Source organism: Dromaius novaehollandiae, chromosome 29, assembly GCF_036370855.1.
Source record: "Dromaius novaehollandiae isolate bDroNov1 chromosome 29, bDroNov1.hap1, whole genome shotgun sequence".
In the NCBI taxonomy this organism is placed as follows: Eukaryota; Metazoa; Chordata; class Aves; order Casuariiformes; family Dromaiidae; genus Dromaius; species Dromaius novaehollandiae.
Genome location: NC_088126.1, coordinates 1,258,069 through 1,272,192, shown reverse-complemented (window position 1 = coordinate 1,272,192; position 14,124 = coordinate 1,258,069). Strand labels below are relative to the sequence as shown.

Here is a 14,124-nt window from a genome sequence, read left to right as displayed (position 1 = left end):
GAAAAGGTATCTCCATTTAAATTAAGATATAAGTTTCTTCAGCGCTGCTAGGAGAAATGGAAAGAGATCAGGCATAGAAACATTCCCCCAAGTACCAGGAACAGTTTCCTGATAGCAAGACGCATTAGCAAGTGGAAAAAGTCTCCCTGAGGGAAGCAGTGAAAGTACAAAGTCTGAATTACTTTAAAACTCTGGAGTGTATGTCTAGTTGAGAAAAGACTTTAATACAATACGCCTGCATTGTTGTTCTCTAAGGAAAGGAAAATGATGTCTGGTTTAGCGCGAGTCAGCTCTGATTTCTACGATTTAAACCTCTCCACCTATTTTTGAGCTCTTAACTTTGGACAACACCACTGTCACATCTTTGAATCACGATCACTGAAGAACAAGTGAACTTTCTTCCATACAAAAGAAAGAATCAGGAATATCCGAGAGCCTTTTTCTCCTGGGCTGCTCAGTCACAACTGCTAGCCCTCAGGGTCCAATCCTACCGGGTGCCGTGCAATAGCATCAAAGGAAACAAGAGCGTGCGAGCATGCTCGGTATAAAACATGTTTATTGTACCAGTGCCTAGGGATCAACCAAGACTGAGGTGCCACTGTACAGAGCACTGTATGGAGTGATCAACCATCTCAGCCTTGGAGAGCTTACAGTCTAAATAGAAAAGTCAGACAACAGCGAGTTAACTCCCTGTCCTGTCTAAGGGCACAATTTCTTTTGTTTGTCCAGTTCTAGAAAGTATGCAAAGTTTTACTGTGAGTTAAAAAACAAATCAGACAAGTTCCATTCCTCCCAAGACCAAACCATTTTGCAAGACCCAGTGTTTTTGGTCCTTTTGGCAGCAACTAAGACAATACAGGCAATGGGTTAACTTGTAAGCGGAGAGTTTTTTTTAATTAAACGGAACTATTATATATATATATATACAAAACCCAGAAAATATTGCACCTTTAAAAAAGGACATTTTACATCTAATCATCTGTTTAACAAACCTTGCACTCCCTGCATTGTAGTATACACAGATTCACAGCAACTGTTCGACACTAACAGGCAACCAGTACTGTCAGACACCACAGAGATCCACCAGTCCACGTACATCCCAGAAAAAATACCTTTACGCTTTCCACCCTTGCCCTCATTTTGAGGATACATCCATCATATTGTCTTCTTGGTGGCATCCAGGACCAATCCTCTCAAGTTGCTCAGAAGTAAGGACAAATTACAAAGAAAGGCTTTGGGAACTTCTTAGGCGGTCACAATCTTGTTAGGGCTTGGTCAGCATGGTTTTCTGGGAAAGTCTTTTATGTTTTGGGGCTCAGACCCCAGAACCCAGGCATGGAAGCTCTGGAGCGAACCATTTGCGTCCCTATCCAGAGAGAGGGGCGTTCCAGTGTAGTTTTATCTTTGACAATTATAATTCAAGGACTGAGACTTCTCAAGCCCAGGGAGAGTCTTCAGTAAGCCACAGCCCCAGGGTCCCGAGGGATGCTAAAAAGTACATCCGCTTTGGCGTTGATAAAATATGTGGCGAGGAGAGAGAAGATCAGAATGGCAATGCCCACAACCAAAGTGATTATCTAGGAAGGGATGAGAAACACTTAGCATTTTTGTTACAAAGACAGACCTGCATCACCTCACAGAATTTGTATTGAATGGGAATCTCTGTCACAAAGCTATGGATAGACAGTTCATTACTAAGTCAATACATATATTAAAACTAAAAGATAGTCTTAGACAAAAGGAACAGGACTGCCAGACAGGAACAGATCAGCAGTGCACAGATGTTTAAGAGAAAAGGCAAGGAAGTTAGCATCACTCAGATAAAGAAAAATGTGACCCAGTATCACGTTTCAAAAAAACCATCGGAGCGGTCGACACAGTTGGCAAAGATTTTTAACACGCATTCAATGTTAACGGTGACACTTTGGCTATTTCCGCTACTTGCGTGAACTGTCACCTCCTCCAGCAGGGAACTGTAAATGCTTTCAACCAGCACAGTTGCGTGCAGAGCCAACATCTCTCAACAGCCTTAACATAACTGAGATTATCTCCTACCCAGCACCTTCCCTGAGGCCTAAGTGCCACACCAGTTTAAGGTACAGTCATTAGGTTACTCACTGTCAACCCTCCTTGCATGGTAAAACTACTATTTTAATTTCCCCTGGATAACTCAGAACAGTCTCCATACCATGGCCAGAAGCACATGTGATGCCACAGCTCACATAGTGCATTTCACATCAGCTCAACACTTTGGGGATGGCTGGGCTCGAACCGTGCATCTCTGAAAGGCACCAGCACCCGGTGGGCTGTAACAGGCTGAGAGCCACAGGCAGCAGGATGAGACACACAGGCAAGGCGTTGTCCTTGCCTGGCATAGTGTTAAAAAGGTCCAGTGCCACACAAATAAATTGCTCATAGTGCAAATAACCATCTGAGAGATGCAACAATTGCCTGGGCTTGCATGGCCTTTGGGTAGCTTACTGCTGGAACACGTGATGACTACAGTGCTGTGTCTGAAGTCCTTACCAACGGGGTATGACATCATTAGCAACCAACCGGAGGGCATCCAGATAGGCACACAGTCCGAAAGTCACTGTAAACTTAACCCTTATTCTGCTGGTACTTAAGCCATATCACACCCCGCTAAGTGCTGCTTAGAATCTGAGACGGTGAATCAACAACAGCTTTCACTTCTAAAGATTTTTGCAATGGTTATTTCTCCTATGTCCCAAGAGGATTTAAACTGCAGCAAAGAAGATTTGGGTTGCAAAACACCTTAACAGTAAGCGTCACTGGTTTGGCTTCCATTGCTTGGGGAAGGGGTTAAGATTCATGTCACTTACATTTTCTATTCATAGAGCTCAGTCTGCTCACTGGACTCTGATTATTCTGCACTGTCTCGGCCTTGGCAGACTAGGTTATTAACCCACAAAGAGCTGGAGGTGGTAGAGTGTCACCAGTGACACATTATTGGTTACTCCTTTCTCAAAGGTCAAAGCCTGGCTGTTCTTAGTTTGGGAACTCATAGAGGATGATGGCATAGGATCTCGTAACAACCTCTGAATAGTTTCTCGAGCTGTCAGGAGATGTTATTCAATGTCCTATGGATTTTGCCTAGCCACACATTTTTTTTCCTCTATTTTCTTTCTTAAATATGTACAAACTTACCTCTAGCTCCTTGCTGGCTACCAGAAATATTCGGGCACGGATCTCTTTCCACCGACTCTCTGTCCATGTAGAGTACTCAGTAGATCCCCACTGTCTGAGCTCAAAGGCAGGAGAAAGTGCTTTGCTTAGGTGGACAGTTGACCGAACACAGTAGGGGACTCGCGATGTTGAATTAGGGTCCAGAGAACCCTGCACCCAGGCATACTCATACATCTGTGAAGAAAACAGGGCAGTGAGAGACAGCAAGGCATCAGCAAATAAGTAGACTAGTTCCCCTGTTCTGGAACCTCATCCACATCTCTAGAGACAGAGGGGCTTTACTGACTGTTCTCACTGTAATGGGATCCTTTTGCCCACCCTTTCTCTGCCCTTGGGCATTAAGATGCCTCCTTGTTGGAGGAGCTTCCCCTGTTCTCCCATGCATGATCACGGGCAACAGAAAATATTCCTAACCAGATTTCTTCGAAAGTGGAAAAACAGCAAATGAGACAGCAGTTCTTCCCTTGTCTACCATCTGCTATCCTACTCTGAGGGCTACTTACTTCTTTCTCAGTGTTGGGTGTTTTTTCAGGGTTCAAGCACTCTTCCTTGGTGAGGTTGACCACAGTGCCGGTGAGGTTGGCCAGGACATACTGCACGAGGTAGGTAGTGTTCACAGGGCTGGAAACTGCAACATAGTGTTGGGGAACATCACCTGCAACAGTCAGAGAAATTGGATTGGCAGGGAGAACGCCAGAAGCAGATGACATTTCTACGGAGCTTTAGAAAGCTGCCAGGTAACATATGAGGTCAAATCCTATCTCACATTCTTCCCTATATCACACTTACCTAGAATTACTTTTATGTCTGGTTTAATGATGGACTGAAACCAGGAATTGTTCATTTTAATCAGAAACCCATACAGCATTCGAGAGACCTGGAAAGAGATGGAAATTGGCTTATACAAAGAGGAGAGAACACAGCATCTTAATGGCGCTCTCTCAAGATTATCTGGCTGAGAGATGCTGCCTACTCTAGGGGCCAAGAGCACAGCAAAGGAGCCACTATATATTACAGCTGTATACAATGCAGGGATGAGATGTGAAAATTGGGTTTGATTCCAGCTCCACTGACTCCTTAGCTGATCCCTGTGGCACATACTGCCATTTCACCTCAGCTTCCTCTTCCGCTTTGCGGAATGAGGATAAAGGAGCTCTGTTTTATAGGAGGCTTGTGGATCTTAATGCCTGCCCTGAGGTTGAGAGGGAAGGTACTAGAGAAGGGTGAAATGTTTTTCATTTAGCTTTGGTGGGGAAAGGGAGAAAGGGGGAGGCAAAGCCCTCCTGGAGACAGACAGGATAGCATGCTGTGTAAACACATATAAACAGAGACAGAAGGGAAGTACGTGAGGGCTCAACATAGATGCCAGGGACTCAATTCCATCTGCTCGTACCGTTTTTGGATCTGCCTGAATAGCAGAGGTGTTGTTGGCTCCCCCCGCAAGCTGGTAGAGCGCACGGGCGACCACTGTTGCAACTTCTGCCAAGGACTGCAAAGGAAGAGGGCTCGGTGTTAATCAAGACAGGCAGACCCAGCACAACAAGGAAGGAGAGCAAGCCAGAACCTACACATCCATCAAAGTGCTGACATCGTGCTAGCATCCGAGCACCTACTGCCTTGTCACTATATAAAGCACTCCAACCTTCTCTCTGCCCTTTCTAAAGACGACCTCCCCCTCTCCCCATGATCCTGCTTGCTGCCTACCCCTACCCAAAGTCCCATCCATCTCAGATACAACAGCTAAAGAAAATGCAAAGTAGGAACCTCGGCTGTATCTGTGACGTACTCCAAGGTCTCCTCGGGGCTGAGCCCCTCAGGGTACTCCATCCGGATGTTCTCTGGAGTGTCGTAAATGCTCTGGTAGTATCTGAAAAGAAGATGGCAAACAGAGCTGAGAAGGGGCGGAAAAAAACCACAGGGCATGGAATTCAATTCAGAGTGTGCCTAAAGCAAACAGTGGGAGCAGTCTCCCGGGAGCAGAGATACAGCCCTGCCAAAGCACTACCCTGCCACACGCTCCTTAAACCATTTAATGAGGCTTTATAATTAACTTGGCCCTTCCACAGCTTCTCCCATCTGAGGATCTCCAAGCAATTTACAAGCTGTGATTAGCTTTCAGGTGGGCGACAGCCCAATCTATTAAATGGGTAGAGAAACTGAGGCAGAGACAACCCATGCACAAGGCCTCATGGGAAGAGAGCTCTTCATGCAAGTCATGCTAGTGGACTTTACTGATGCCTTATCTTGAAGCTGGTGAGGAATTCCAAGTCAACTTTATGAGAGGTTTACATCAAAGTATCTGCAGCTGACACAGCTGAATTGGAAACCGGGCTGGAAGCCCACTGCACAGTATATGCACCTGACGTTCCCAGCCCACCTGGGACTGCTCTCTCAAGCCTAAAGATTGGTCACATACAAGTGACTTGTACTTTTTCTCTACCTCAGCATTTCCCTGCCCTTTCAAAGTAGTGCAGATCCAGAGCTGAAAAGGAAGCTACTTCCACCCTTGATCACTACAGATGTTCCCAGAAACAGCACAGAAGAATAGAAGATGAAAGGAAAGAGAGAATTTGGAGAAAATGGGGTGGTGACAGTGAGCGGTTAAAAGGGAATCTGTCCATCTTCTGCCCCACATTCCCACTTTCAAAGTTGAGGAAGACAGGATCCCCAAGGAACAAATTGTAGCAGGGTCAGGTGGGGTAAATGAAAGTGCCCTTTCCAATGCCTGGGGCTCCTTGCCACCACAAATAGAAAGATATATTAAAAAAAAGAAAAAAAAAGCAGCTTCTGGAAGAACAGATGAGGCTTAGGCACGCTCAGTTGCCATTTGCTCACCTCTGGCTTCCAGCCAGCTGTGGGGAACATTTTCTGTACAAAACTGGATTTCTTTCGGTTGTCAGAATAATTATGTTGCGCCTGTTCAATTACATGGCACATGTTTGCTCCTCTGCTCCCCCTGGACCGCCACTCTACACGTATGTTAGAGCAGCCCCGGCGGAGGCGTCGCGGGAGCTCGGGCTGCCCTCTGCCGGCTCCACCAACCTCGGCCACGGGCCAACGGGTGTCCTTCTGCCCTGGAGAAGTACCTGTTCTGGAAGGAGGTGCGGTGGTCAGCCAGTACCACGCCAGGGATGTGCCTGGCCCGAAGGAAGCGCTGGAAGGAAGATGGGGGAAGAGGCTGCGAATGTCCGACTTCCTGCAAAGTCACTTTTGCTCCTACACTGCTATTGCTCAGAATTTCTAGCAGGTTTTTAACCTGAAAAGAGAAGAGGAGAAAACTACACTGTTCCACTATACTTTCGGAGGTGGAATTTCTCTGGAAAGGTTAACATGCCGATCATTTGTAGCTTGCTAAAGATTGCATAGCCTTTTGCCTGGATGAAAGAGTACAGATTGCTCTCTGTTACCTGCATTTGAATAGATTCATTCTTCCGAGAGACAGGGTCTGTATGCATCCACAGAACAGAGTCATTCCTTAGAGCCACCTGCAAGGAAAAGGACCACCATAAATCACACAGTAGGACATCACTTAGTCTTGGTAGAGCAGGGGAGCCCAGTCCAGGGAGAAGTCAAACACAGTGAAAGGCTGGCTGGAAAAGTCACATTTAAATTATCACAGAGAAACAGGGAATAAAAAAGGTCCCTAACTTATCCCACACCTGATTCAACTCCACAAATGAATGAATGTTGTCCAAGCGGAGAGGAAACTTGTCTTTTTCCATATCATACACCATTCGTGAGCTGCCAATGTAATCAAAGGTCTCCTGCAATAGAAGAAAAAATTGTATATGAATCACGTAAGGGTAGCTGCCTAGCTCAGCTATCAGCCATATTTGAGAGGCTGCGGTAGAACACAACCAGGAGTTCAATGGCCAACAACTGCATCGATTCTTTCTGATAGTCCGTACAGCCCAGCACACACCAAAAGACCAAAGTAAGTATTACACTGTAACTGGCTTCAAAGACAGATAAAGGTATTGTAGGCAGGGATGGAGCAAAGGACAAAAACGCAGGGGACAGCTAGTGAATTCCACCTGCAACAAAGATACAGAAGCAAAGTCAGACTTGGTATCAGTGAGCACTGATATCTAGCAGGGTACTGCAAGTAAGTAGCAGCAGAGGAGCATTAATACAGCCTCTGTGCTGGAATATGCCACCTTCTTTGTTCTTGAGTGAAGCAAGGGCAGAATACAAAGTTGGGGAAAAGGGCAATCATCCATCCCAGGGATTAAAAACATGAACCTTTCCTGAAAGGAGGGGTGTCCATTTTCCTGGAAAAAAGGAAAGAAAGGTGACATGACAGGAATGAGCCTGTCAGGGGAGCTGCAAGAAGCTGAGCATCGCTGGGGGAAGGATAGATGCCTTTAAGGAAGAAAATCCCTGCTACAGAGAAGGGCAATAAAGTCAGGCAGCCACTATATTTCCCCCTTGACTAATTTACAGCCAAGTTTTACCACTCCTCCTACATTCTGGGAGCACAACGGAGACTCCACTCCATAGCACTGCGTGCCTGTCTCCCCCAGGGAAATTCTGACTAGGGATATATGTGCTGGGGAGGGTGAATGAAGGAAGTCACATGGCCACAGCATGGGGCTCTGGGAGCCAGTTTCACAAAGCTGCACAAAAGAAGCCATCAGTGTAGATGCCTTGAGGGGAACATCAGCTGTTGGCCATCAGTCCCTCCTCCATAAGCTTATTCTGCTTTAACACAGCTGCCAACTCCAGTGCTGGGCTCTCAGAAGTGAACTGCATTTCACTGCTGTCAACACACATAATTTTAATCTAGTCTTTTCTGGGCTTCATGTCAGAATGTAAAGTGTGGCTGCTGCATTCCACCCTGAATGGTGGTGAGGCAGAGAACAGCCATAGACAGAGATACCAGGGAGAGAAAGGAGCGAAAGGAAAGTTTGTCATTCGCCCAGAATGAACTGGGGGGCAGAAAACAGGCTGCCCAAGTGGAAGCTCCATCTGCTATTGCTATCCCAGAGCAGTTGAGATCTTGTTTTCACGGAGTAAAGAGAGAACCATGGCGTGGGGATGCAGACAATGACCTTGCAAAAAGAGTAGCAGAAAGTTCATTTGCAGGGAGCCAAGGACCAACATACTGTCTTGGAATAAGCCAAATAGCGGAGTGATGCTGCTACTGCACTTACCCCTTGGAAGAAGGTGAACATTATATTCCTTTGCAGCAAATGAACATCTGACACCTTATGAAGGGCTTCAGCAGCAGCCAAGTGGGTCACAAAGGAAGAGACGGCACTCTCTGCCCCTGGGGCAACGTTCCAGAAGAAGGAGTGGCTGTCGATCTGCAAGCCCGAACAGCAGGCATAAGAAACACGCACATAGGCAGTGAGAAACTAGAAGCTGGCAGAACTGAGTAAGGGGCATACTTTATTGGGAAAGCACCAGTCAAATCTGCAACCTCTCTTCTATCTCACAACTCACCCCATTTCTGAGGGAAGAACCAAAGCACCCTGATTAATGAAACTTAAAATACTGATTTCACTGCTGTGCCAGTCCTGAGGCCTCAGAGCTCTGCCAACACACCTCAGCCCTGGCCAACACGCCTGCTAGATATGCTAATTCAGGTATCCTAGACTTAGCACTTCAGTGCTAGACCCCAGTGAAAAGGGAGATTACCAAGTGTGCTGTAATTTTCTGGAAATATTGACAGATCAACCAGCTCTCCTCCTCTGCGAAGCATTTCAAGGACGTAAACTACCTTAGAAAAGTGTAATCAGAAATGTTAACTGTTCCTACTTGTCTGGTTCCTTAAAGGTTTTGCATCACTGAAGAAATGCCCGAAGTCACGTAGCAAGACAAGCAGAATTAAATCCCAGATGTTCTTATGCTGAAATAATAGGCTCTACCATCTAAAAGGGTCCTACTTGCAGAACTAGTCAGTCAAATGTAAAGCAAGGTCCAAAACATAGGAAGAAATTAAAATATTTAGGAGGGTATATTCCAGTAAGGCCCTAAGCCCACATCTTCACAGAATCCTTTGAGCCCACCCTCCTCACAGCAACATTAAGAGGTACCTACTCGAGTAGCAACAATAATGACTTCTTTCTCAGGGCTGACTTTTCCAGAGGCATTGATAGGTTGCAAGGTGCTCCACACATTGTAATCAAGAAGAGGATCACATACAACCTCTAGGAAGCAGAAACAACACAACTCAAGAGCTGAGACTACAGCAGTGACAAGAAGTGAGAAACAATCTTTCTGGTCAGCTGCAGCTCACCAGTGGTTCTGTCACAGCAGCAAGCTTCTGTTCAGCGTAGGTGAAGTCCTGGCCCCAGGAAAGTCACTGACAAAACATTCACCAGGACCAGGATTTCAATCCATGTACATGTGCTGCTAGCAAAGCACTAACATCAGAACCATTCGTTATGATCTGTTTAGCAGATATTAAGTCCCTTCCACAGCCAGCATCTCCTCTACATATTAATTTTCCAAACCAATGACAAATATATCCCCAAATTCTTCACCACTTAAATAATTTATTTTGAAAAGCAAGCAAACCTTCAGGAAAATTCTAACATTTTCTTTCTTTTGAGCAACTGTATTCCACCGGAATTTTTACTATCAGCCTTATCGCACATTATGACAAGGAAAGAGGAATCTGCTCACCTGGATTAAGGCTGAAGGTGCTTTGGATGGAGCTGCGTCTCATGCAGGTTACAGTGCTAGTGACAGCATGCATGTGGGAAAAAAGCTGCATAGCGCACAGAGGGTACTCAGGGCCAGATCCATCACGAGGGACATTATGGTCTTGATAGCACTGGGGAGAAGTAGAAATTATTATAAGACTTAGCATTTCTGTAGCAGTACTGTGCACTGCAATACAGTTCCTTTTCTTGAACCATGTAGCAAATCCCCTCTCCCACTTTTCGGCAAAGTGCGGTACCTGCTTAATAACTTGAGTCTCGTTGGCATCCTCAAGTAGAAAAATAGGGAAGTCAAAATCCTCGTAAGAAAGCCCACTCCCCACAGGATTCCACACAGTACTATTGCAGTGTGCAAACTGAGGGCCATAATCTTTGGAATAGACACCTGGAGACAGAAAGAAATGGGCAAATCAGAATCTGTGAGAGAATAACAGACTGCAGGAAAGGTAAGGCCTGCTGAGAAAATAGCAGCAAGTATAGATTTAGCACCATTATGGGCTAAGGAACCAGCTGACAAAAGCTTAGAGAGATGGAGCTGGTCACCGCGTGTGGCAGAGTGGCGGAGACAGAGCACTGTGCCATGCGGACAGAGTAAGAAACATGCACGCTCAGAGCCATCACATGCCAGGAGGCTGGCATAAGCACTCAACAAGCATTTATCACATGCTGAGAGAGTGGAGGAGGCACACAGAGAAACATTATACTTCAAAAGGAAGAACATATACACCAGCATTCTCAGAGCTCATCATGTGCTGGAAGTACCTCTAAGGCATTCATAACGTGCCAATCATTTTAACACCTAGATACTGTGTGCAAACAGCAGGAAGGCAGTGAGACAACAAATGCCAGCACACCAAACTCATCTCAGGAGTTTATATAGCATCCTTCACAGCAGAAACCTTTGTGCGAACTACACAAGGTATAGCAATCTCTCCCCTCAAAGTGCAACACAGTAATTTTGCTGCTTGAAAAATTTCTAAAGTTTAGGGGAGCATGAAGAAACAATGAAGTGAAAACCTAACTGAAACTGCAAGAGGAATACAGGGAAACAAAATGGAATTAAAAAAAGGTAACAATTAGCCCAGAGGAGATAACACCTACTCCACCCAACCTGCACAAACACAAGAGGCTTTAATGACCACATGTGGACAAAGTGCAAGTTTCCTATGTTAAAGAAAAAGAAGTTGCAGCAAATCTGGGTCAGGTTTAACATTTTAATGACATCATGCCAGTTTATCCAGGGCAGATCCAAAAGCTTATCTAACAGTCTTTCCCCAAACATCAGTTCCAGCCCTTGTTGAGAATCGATTAGATTCCAGCTCAGATCAACTACTTCTAAAGGACATACGAAGCTCGTACTTTAAACACCATTTTGACATTAAACTGCAGCTGCAGTTCTGGCTGTCCTTTGCACTTCTTGCTTTGACCATGTAATGTAAAACTGCTATTTCTCCTCCACCCAACAATGATAAAGACTTAGCGTTTCCTTACCAAACCCATCATTGGGGCACTTCAAACCAGGAGAGAATCCTTGGGGAGGGCTAGGTTTGGCAATGGCTACAGCAAGGCCTGAAACTCGTGAAGTTCCCTTCAGTTGCAGCATTACCCTCCTATAACAGAGGACATAGGAGTGAAAATTTGAATTCGCTAACTAAAAGTTATAATCCAATACGTGCTATTGCTGCTGTATTACAACCAAGCATCCCTTGATACTTTTGACTGAAATGTGTCCCTTTCTCCTTATCTTCTCAGAAATACATAAGATTGTTTTCTGCTTGTTGACGTGCGTATTCACTTCACCCCCTTCTTTCCTCCTATGCCCAGGAGGATGAGAGACGGACATTAATCATGTCATTTAATGAAATACAGGAAGTGCTACGTGATGAACATGGCTTTAAAACTTACAAAGAGCAGAATTCTTGGATTCATACAACCAAACCACCCATTTAAGAAGAAATAAATAGATACAGGCATTAAGACACAGTAAAAATACAAATGCTCCAACTTTACAGCACATTAGTACAATCAGGCATTCGGGACTGATTTACCACATGTCTTTTGAAAAATGACGTTTTTCATCATCAGGTTAGGGGCCCTTATTGGCCCTCTGGGCTCCTGTCACTTCGGGCAGATTAAAACTTGCGACGACTCCTTACCTGTTGAAAAGGTTCCCATCTAGCAATATCATATATGGCGGGTGTGGGCCATCCACGAGCACCCAGCTGAGGTCTTCTTCCTTCTCAACCACGTGGATCACCCCTGTGTCTCCGCTGATGGAGGCTGTGGAAAGAGAGTGCGCCCGTCATGTATCACTGGAACCTCCTTCTTTCGAACTCAGAAAAGAGGGGCAGTATGTTGCAAAGAGGTTTAAGAAAAGAACAGCTCACAGGATTAGAGAGCTGAAGGAAGGAATTCGGTGAAGGGGCACTTTTAGCTAAAATACACCAGAAATACTAAATATGTTTTTTTTTAAACAAGTGAAACAAAGCCAAACATTATAATTTAAGACGTAATAGCAATAAGCACCTATACTTTGAAAGCACCTTTTGTTTAAGCTCAAAGTACTTAAAGAATTTCAGCTACTTAAGCACTACTAGTTTCCAGTGACCGAAGAAAATAAGGAAGAATATAATAGGAAACTGAGGCCCAGAAAGATGGAAAGAGGAGACAGGAACTGCTTCAAGGACCACAATCACAGAAGCAGTTTAGAGCTGCCCATTACCAAAGAGCAAAGATTGCAAATTCAGAAACTGAGATCTCAAGCACAGCTCAGCACGAGGCCTGGAGGGGCACAGGGAGATAAAGACAGCAAAAGATTGCTGTAGCAAATAGGACTAACAAAAAAGCAGGTAGAGTAAGGAGCAGGCCTGACTGCTTGTCATTTCACTCCATCCCAAAGAAAACATGAAAGTGCTTTGTCCGCTGCCCGAGAAGCAACCGCTAAAACAGGTACTTGGTCAATGCCCAGTTAGTAACTGCTGTCATTGTCAAGAACTGCTAGAGACTAGGAAGGCGGGATTGCAGACGGCTGTCTGCATTAACACCAGGCTCACACGAAAGTGTTAACTAGCTTAAGTTAGTTAAGTTAACTTAGTTAACTTAATAAAAGTTAACAAGCACTGCACAAGCAAGCCCTCTAATCCCTACAGATCTCAACTTCCCACTTCTCCTTCACTCCCTGCTCCCTTTCTCCTGTCCCTTGCTACCCCTAACTCACTCTGCAGCACTCACAGCTTTACCTTGCGCCCCTAGACGCTAGCTGGGCAACAGACAGCCTATGCTGAGGCCTGGTTTTGTCCTGGGTGTGCACTGACTGACTGCTACACACAAGCAGTAGATAGCTGAGTTCAGAGTGCAGCTCTCTGGCAGGCACCAATTGTCAGAGGCTGTAGGAACGCAGCCTCTCTAAGGCCTCTACCCTTCAATTTAGCAGAAACTGGTCAGCAGGTTCGGCCTTACTGAAGTGGGCCTGGAAAAGAGGGCAAACAGCACTAAGAACACAAGCAATGCTGATCGAGGCAGGACGAGCAGGACAACCCTATTACGCCACATCGCTCAGGGCCTGGCCATCCCAAGGGGCAGCTCCAGGGGACCCCACAGCACTACTCACACTGGCAGCCGATCTGGTGGGTGGCATTCAGGAGGCGAACGCACGGTGCCGTTTTGTTCAGGGGGATGTAGATCTTCCTCTCCACAGAGTTCCCCTGGCAGAAGCCTGGGGACAAGGCACAGGCCCAGCTCAGATGGGGCCAGACGAGGGGGTCTCGAAGGCAGCCCTCCCAACCCAGAGGAAAAAAGATAAGCCCCCACTCCCTTAACCTCAGAGGGAGACAGACGACCCCCCGCCCCAGAGCAGGGCAGACAAAGGGGTCCCAAAGGGAACCCCCCAGCTCAGAAAGGAAAACAGCAGCCCCTCAGCTCAGAGGGAGACAGTCGACCCCCCCCCCCGACACCTCAGAGAGGGGCTTTCCTCCCCCAGCCGGGGCCGAGCGGCCCCAGTTCGGGGGCCTCCCCGCCCCGCCCGGGCCCTCGCCCAGCCAGCCTCACCCGCCGCCAGCACGGCGAGCAGCAACGCCCGGAGCAGCCCCCGCCAGTCCGGGAGCGGGGCCTGGCGGCTCCCCGCAAGGGCCTCCACCCCCCGGCTACCCACGGCGCTCCCCACCACCGCCATCTTCTCAGTCCTTCCGCTTCCTCCGCCGCGGCCACACACGGACGCCACCGGAAGCCTCTCTGCGCCAGGCGGGAGGAC

The 14,124-nt window shown here is 46.6% G+C and overlaps 1 protein-coding gene across 1 annotated transcript; it reads right to left on the bottom strand.

The window, feature by feature from the left end:
• Window positions 1–538: 538 nt before the first annotated feature.
• On the bottom strand, window positions 539–14,114 carry NCSTN (nicastrin). Its single transcript, XM_026116385.2, has 17 exons — window positions 13,923–14,114; window positions 13,486–13,590; window positions 12,032–12,155; window positions 11,367–11,485; window positions 10,115–10,260; window positions 9,838–9,988; window positions 9,250–9,359; window positions 8,361–8,513; window positions 6,867–6,971; window positions 6,615–6,692; window positions 6,294–6,463; window positions 4,972–5,074; window positions 4,601–4,696; window positions 3,997–4,084; window positions 3,711–3,862; window positions 3,169–3,381; window positions 539–1,577 (listed from the first exon to the last, which is right to left on the bottom strand). The coding sequence occupies exons 1-17, from the start codon at window positions 14,044–14,046 to the stop codon at window positions 1,455–1,457; spliced, it is 2,160 nt and encodes a 719-aa protein (XP_025972170.2). The 5' UTR covers window positions 14,047–14,114; the 3' UTR covers window positions 539–1,454.
• Window positions 14,115–14,124: the final 10 nt, after the last annotated feature.

Excerpts from the sequence above, each read along its gene's own strand:
- NCSTN (XM_026116385.2), bottom strand. The coding sequence starts at position 14,046 with ATGGCGGTGGTGGGGAGCGCCGTGGGTAGCCGGGGGGTGGAGGCCCTT. Across the intron at positions 13,591-13,922 it reads GCTCGCCGTGCTGGCGGCGG|GCTTCTGCCAGGGGAACTCT; the intron begins GTGAGGCTGGCT and ends CCTTGTCCCCAG. Across the intron at positions 9,360-9,837 it reads CACCTTCAGCCTTAATCCAG|AGGTTGTATGTGATCCTCTT; the intron begins GTGAGCAGATTC and ends TCTGCTTCCTAG.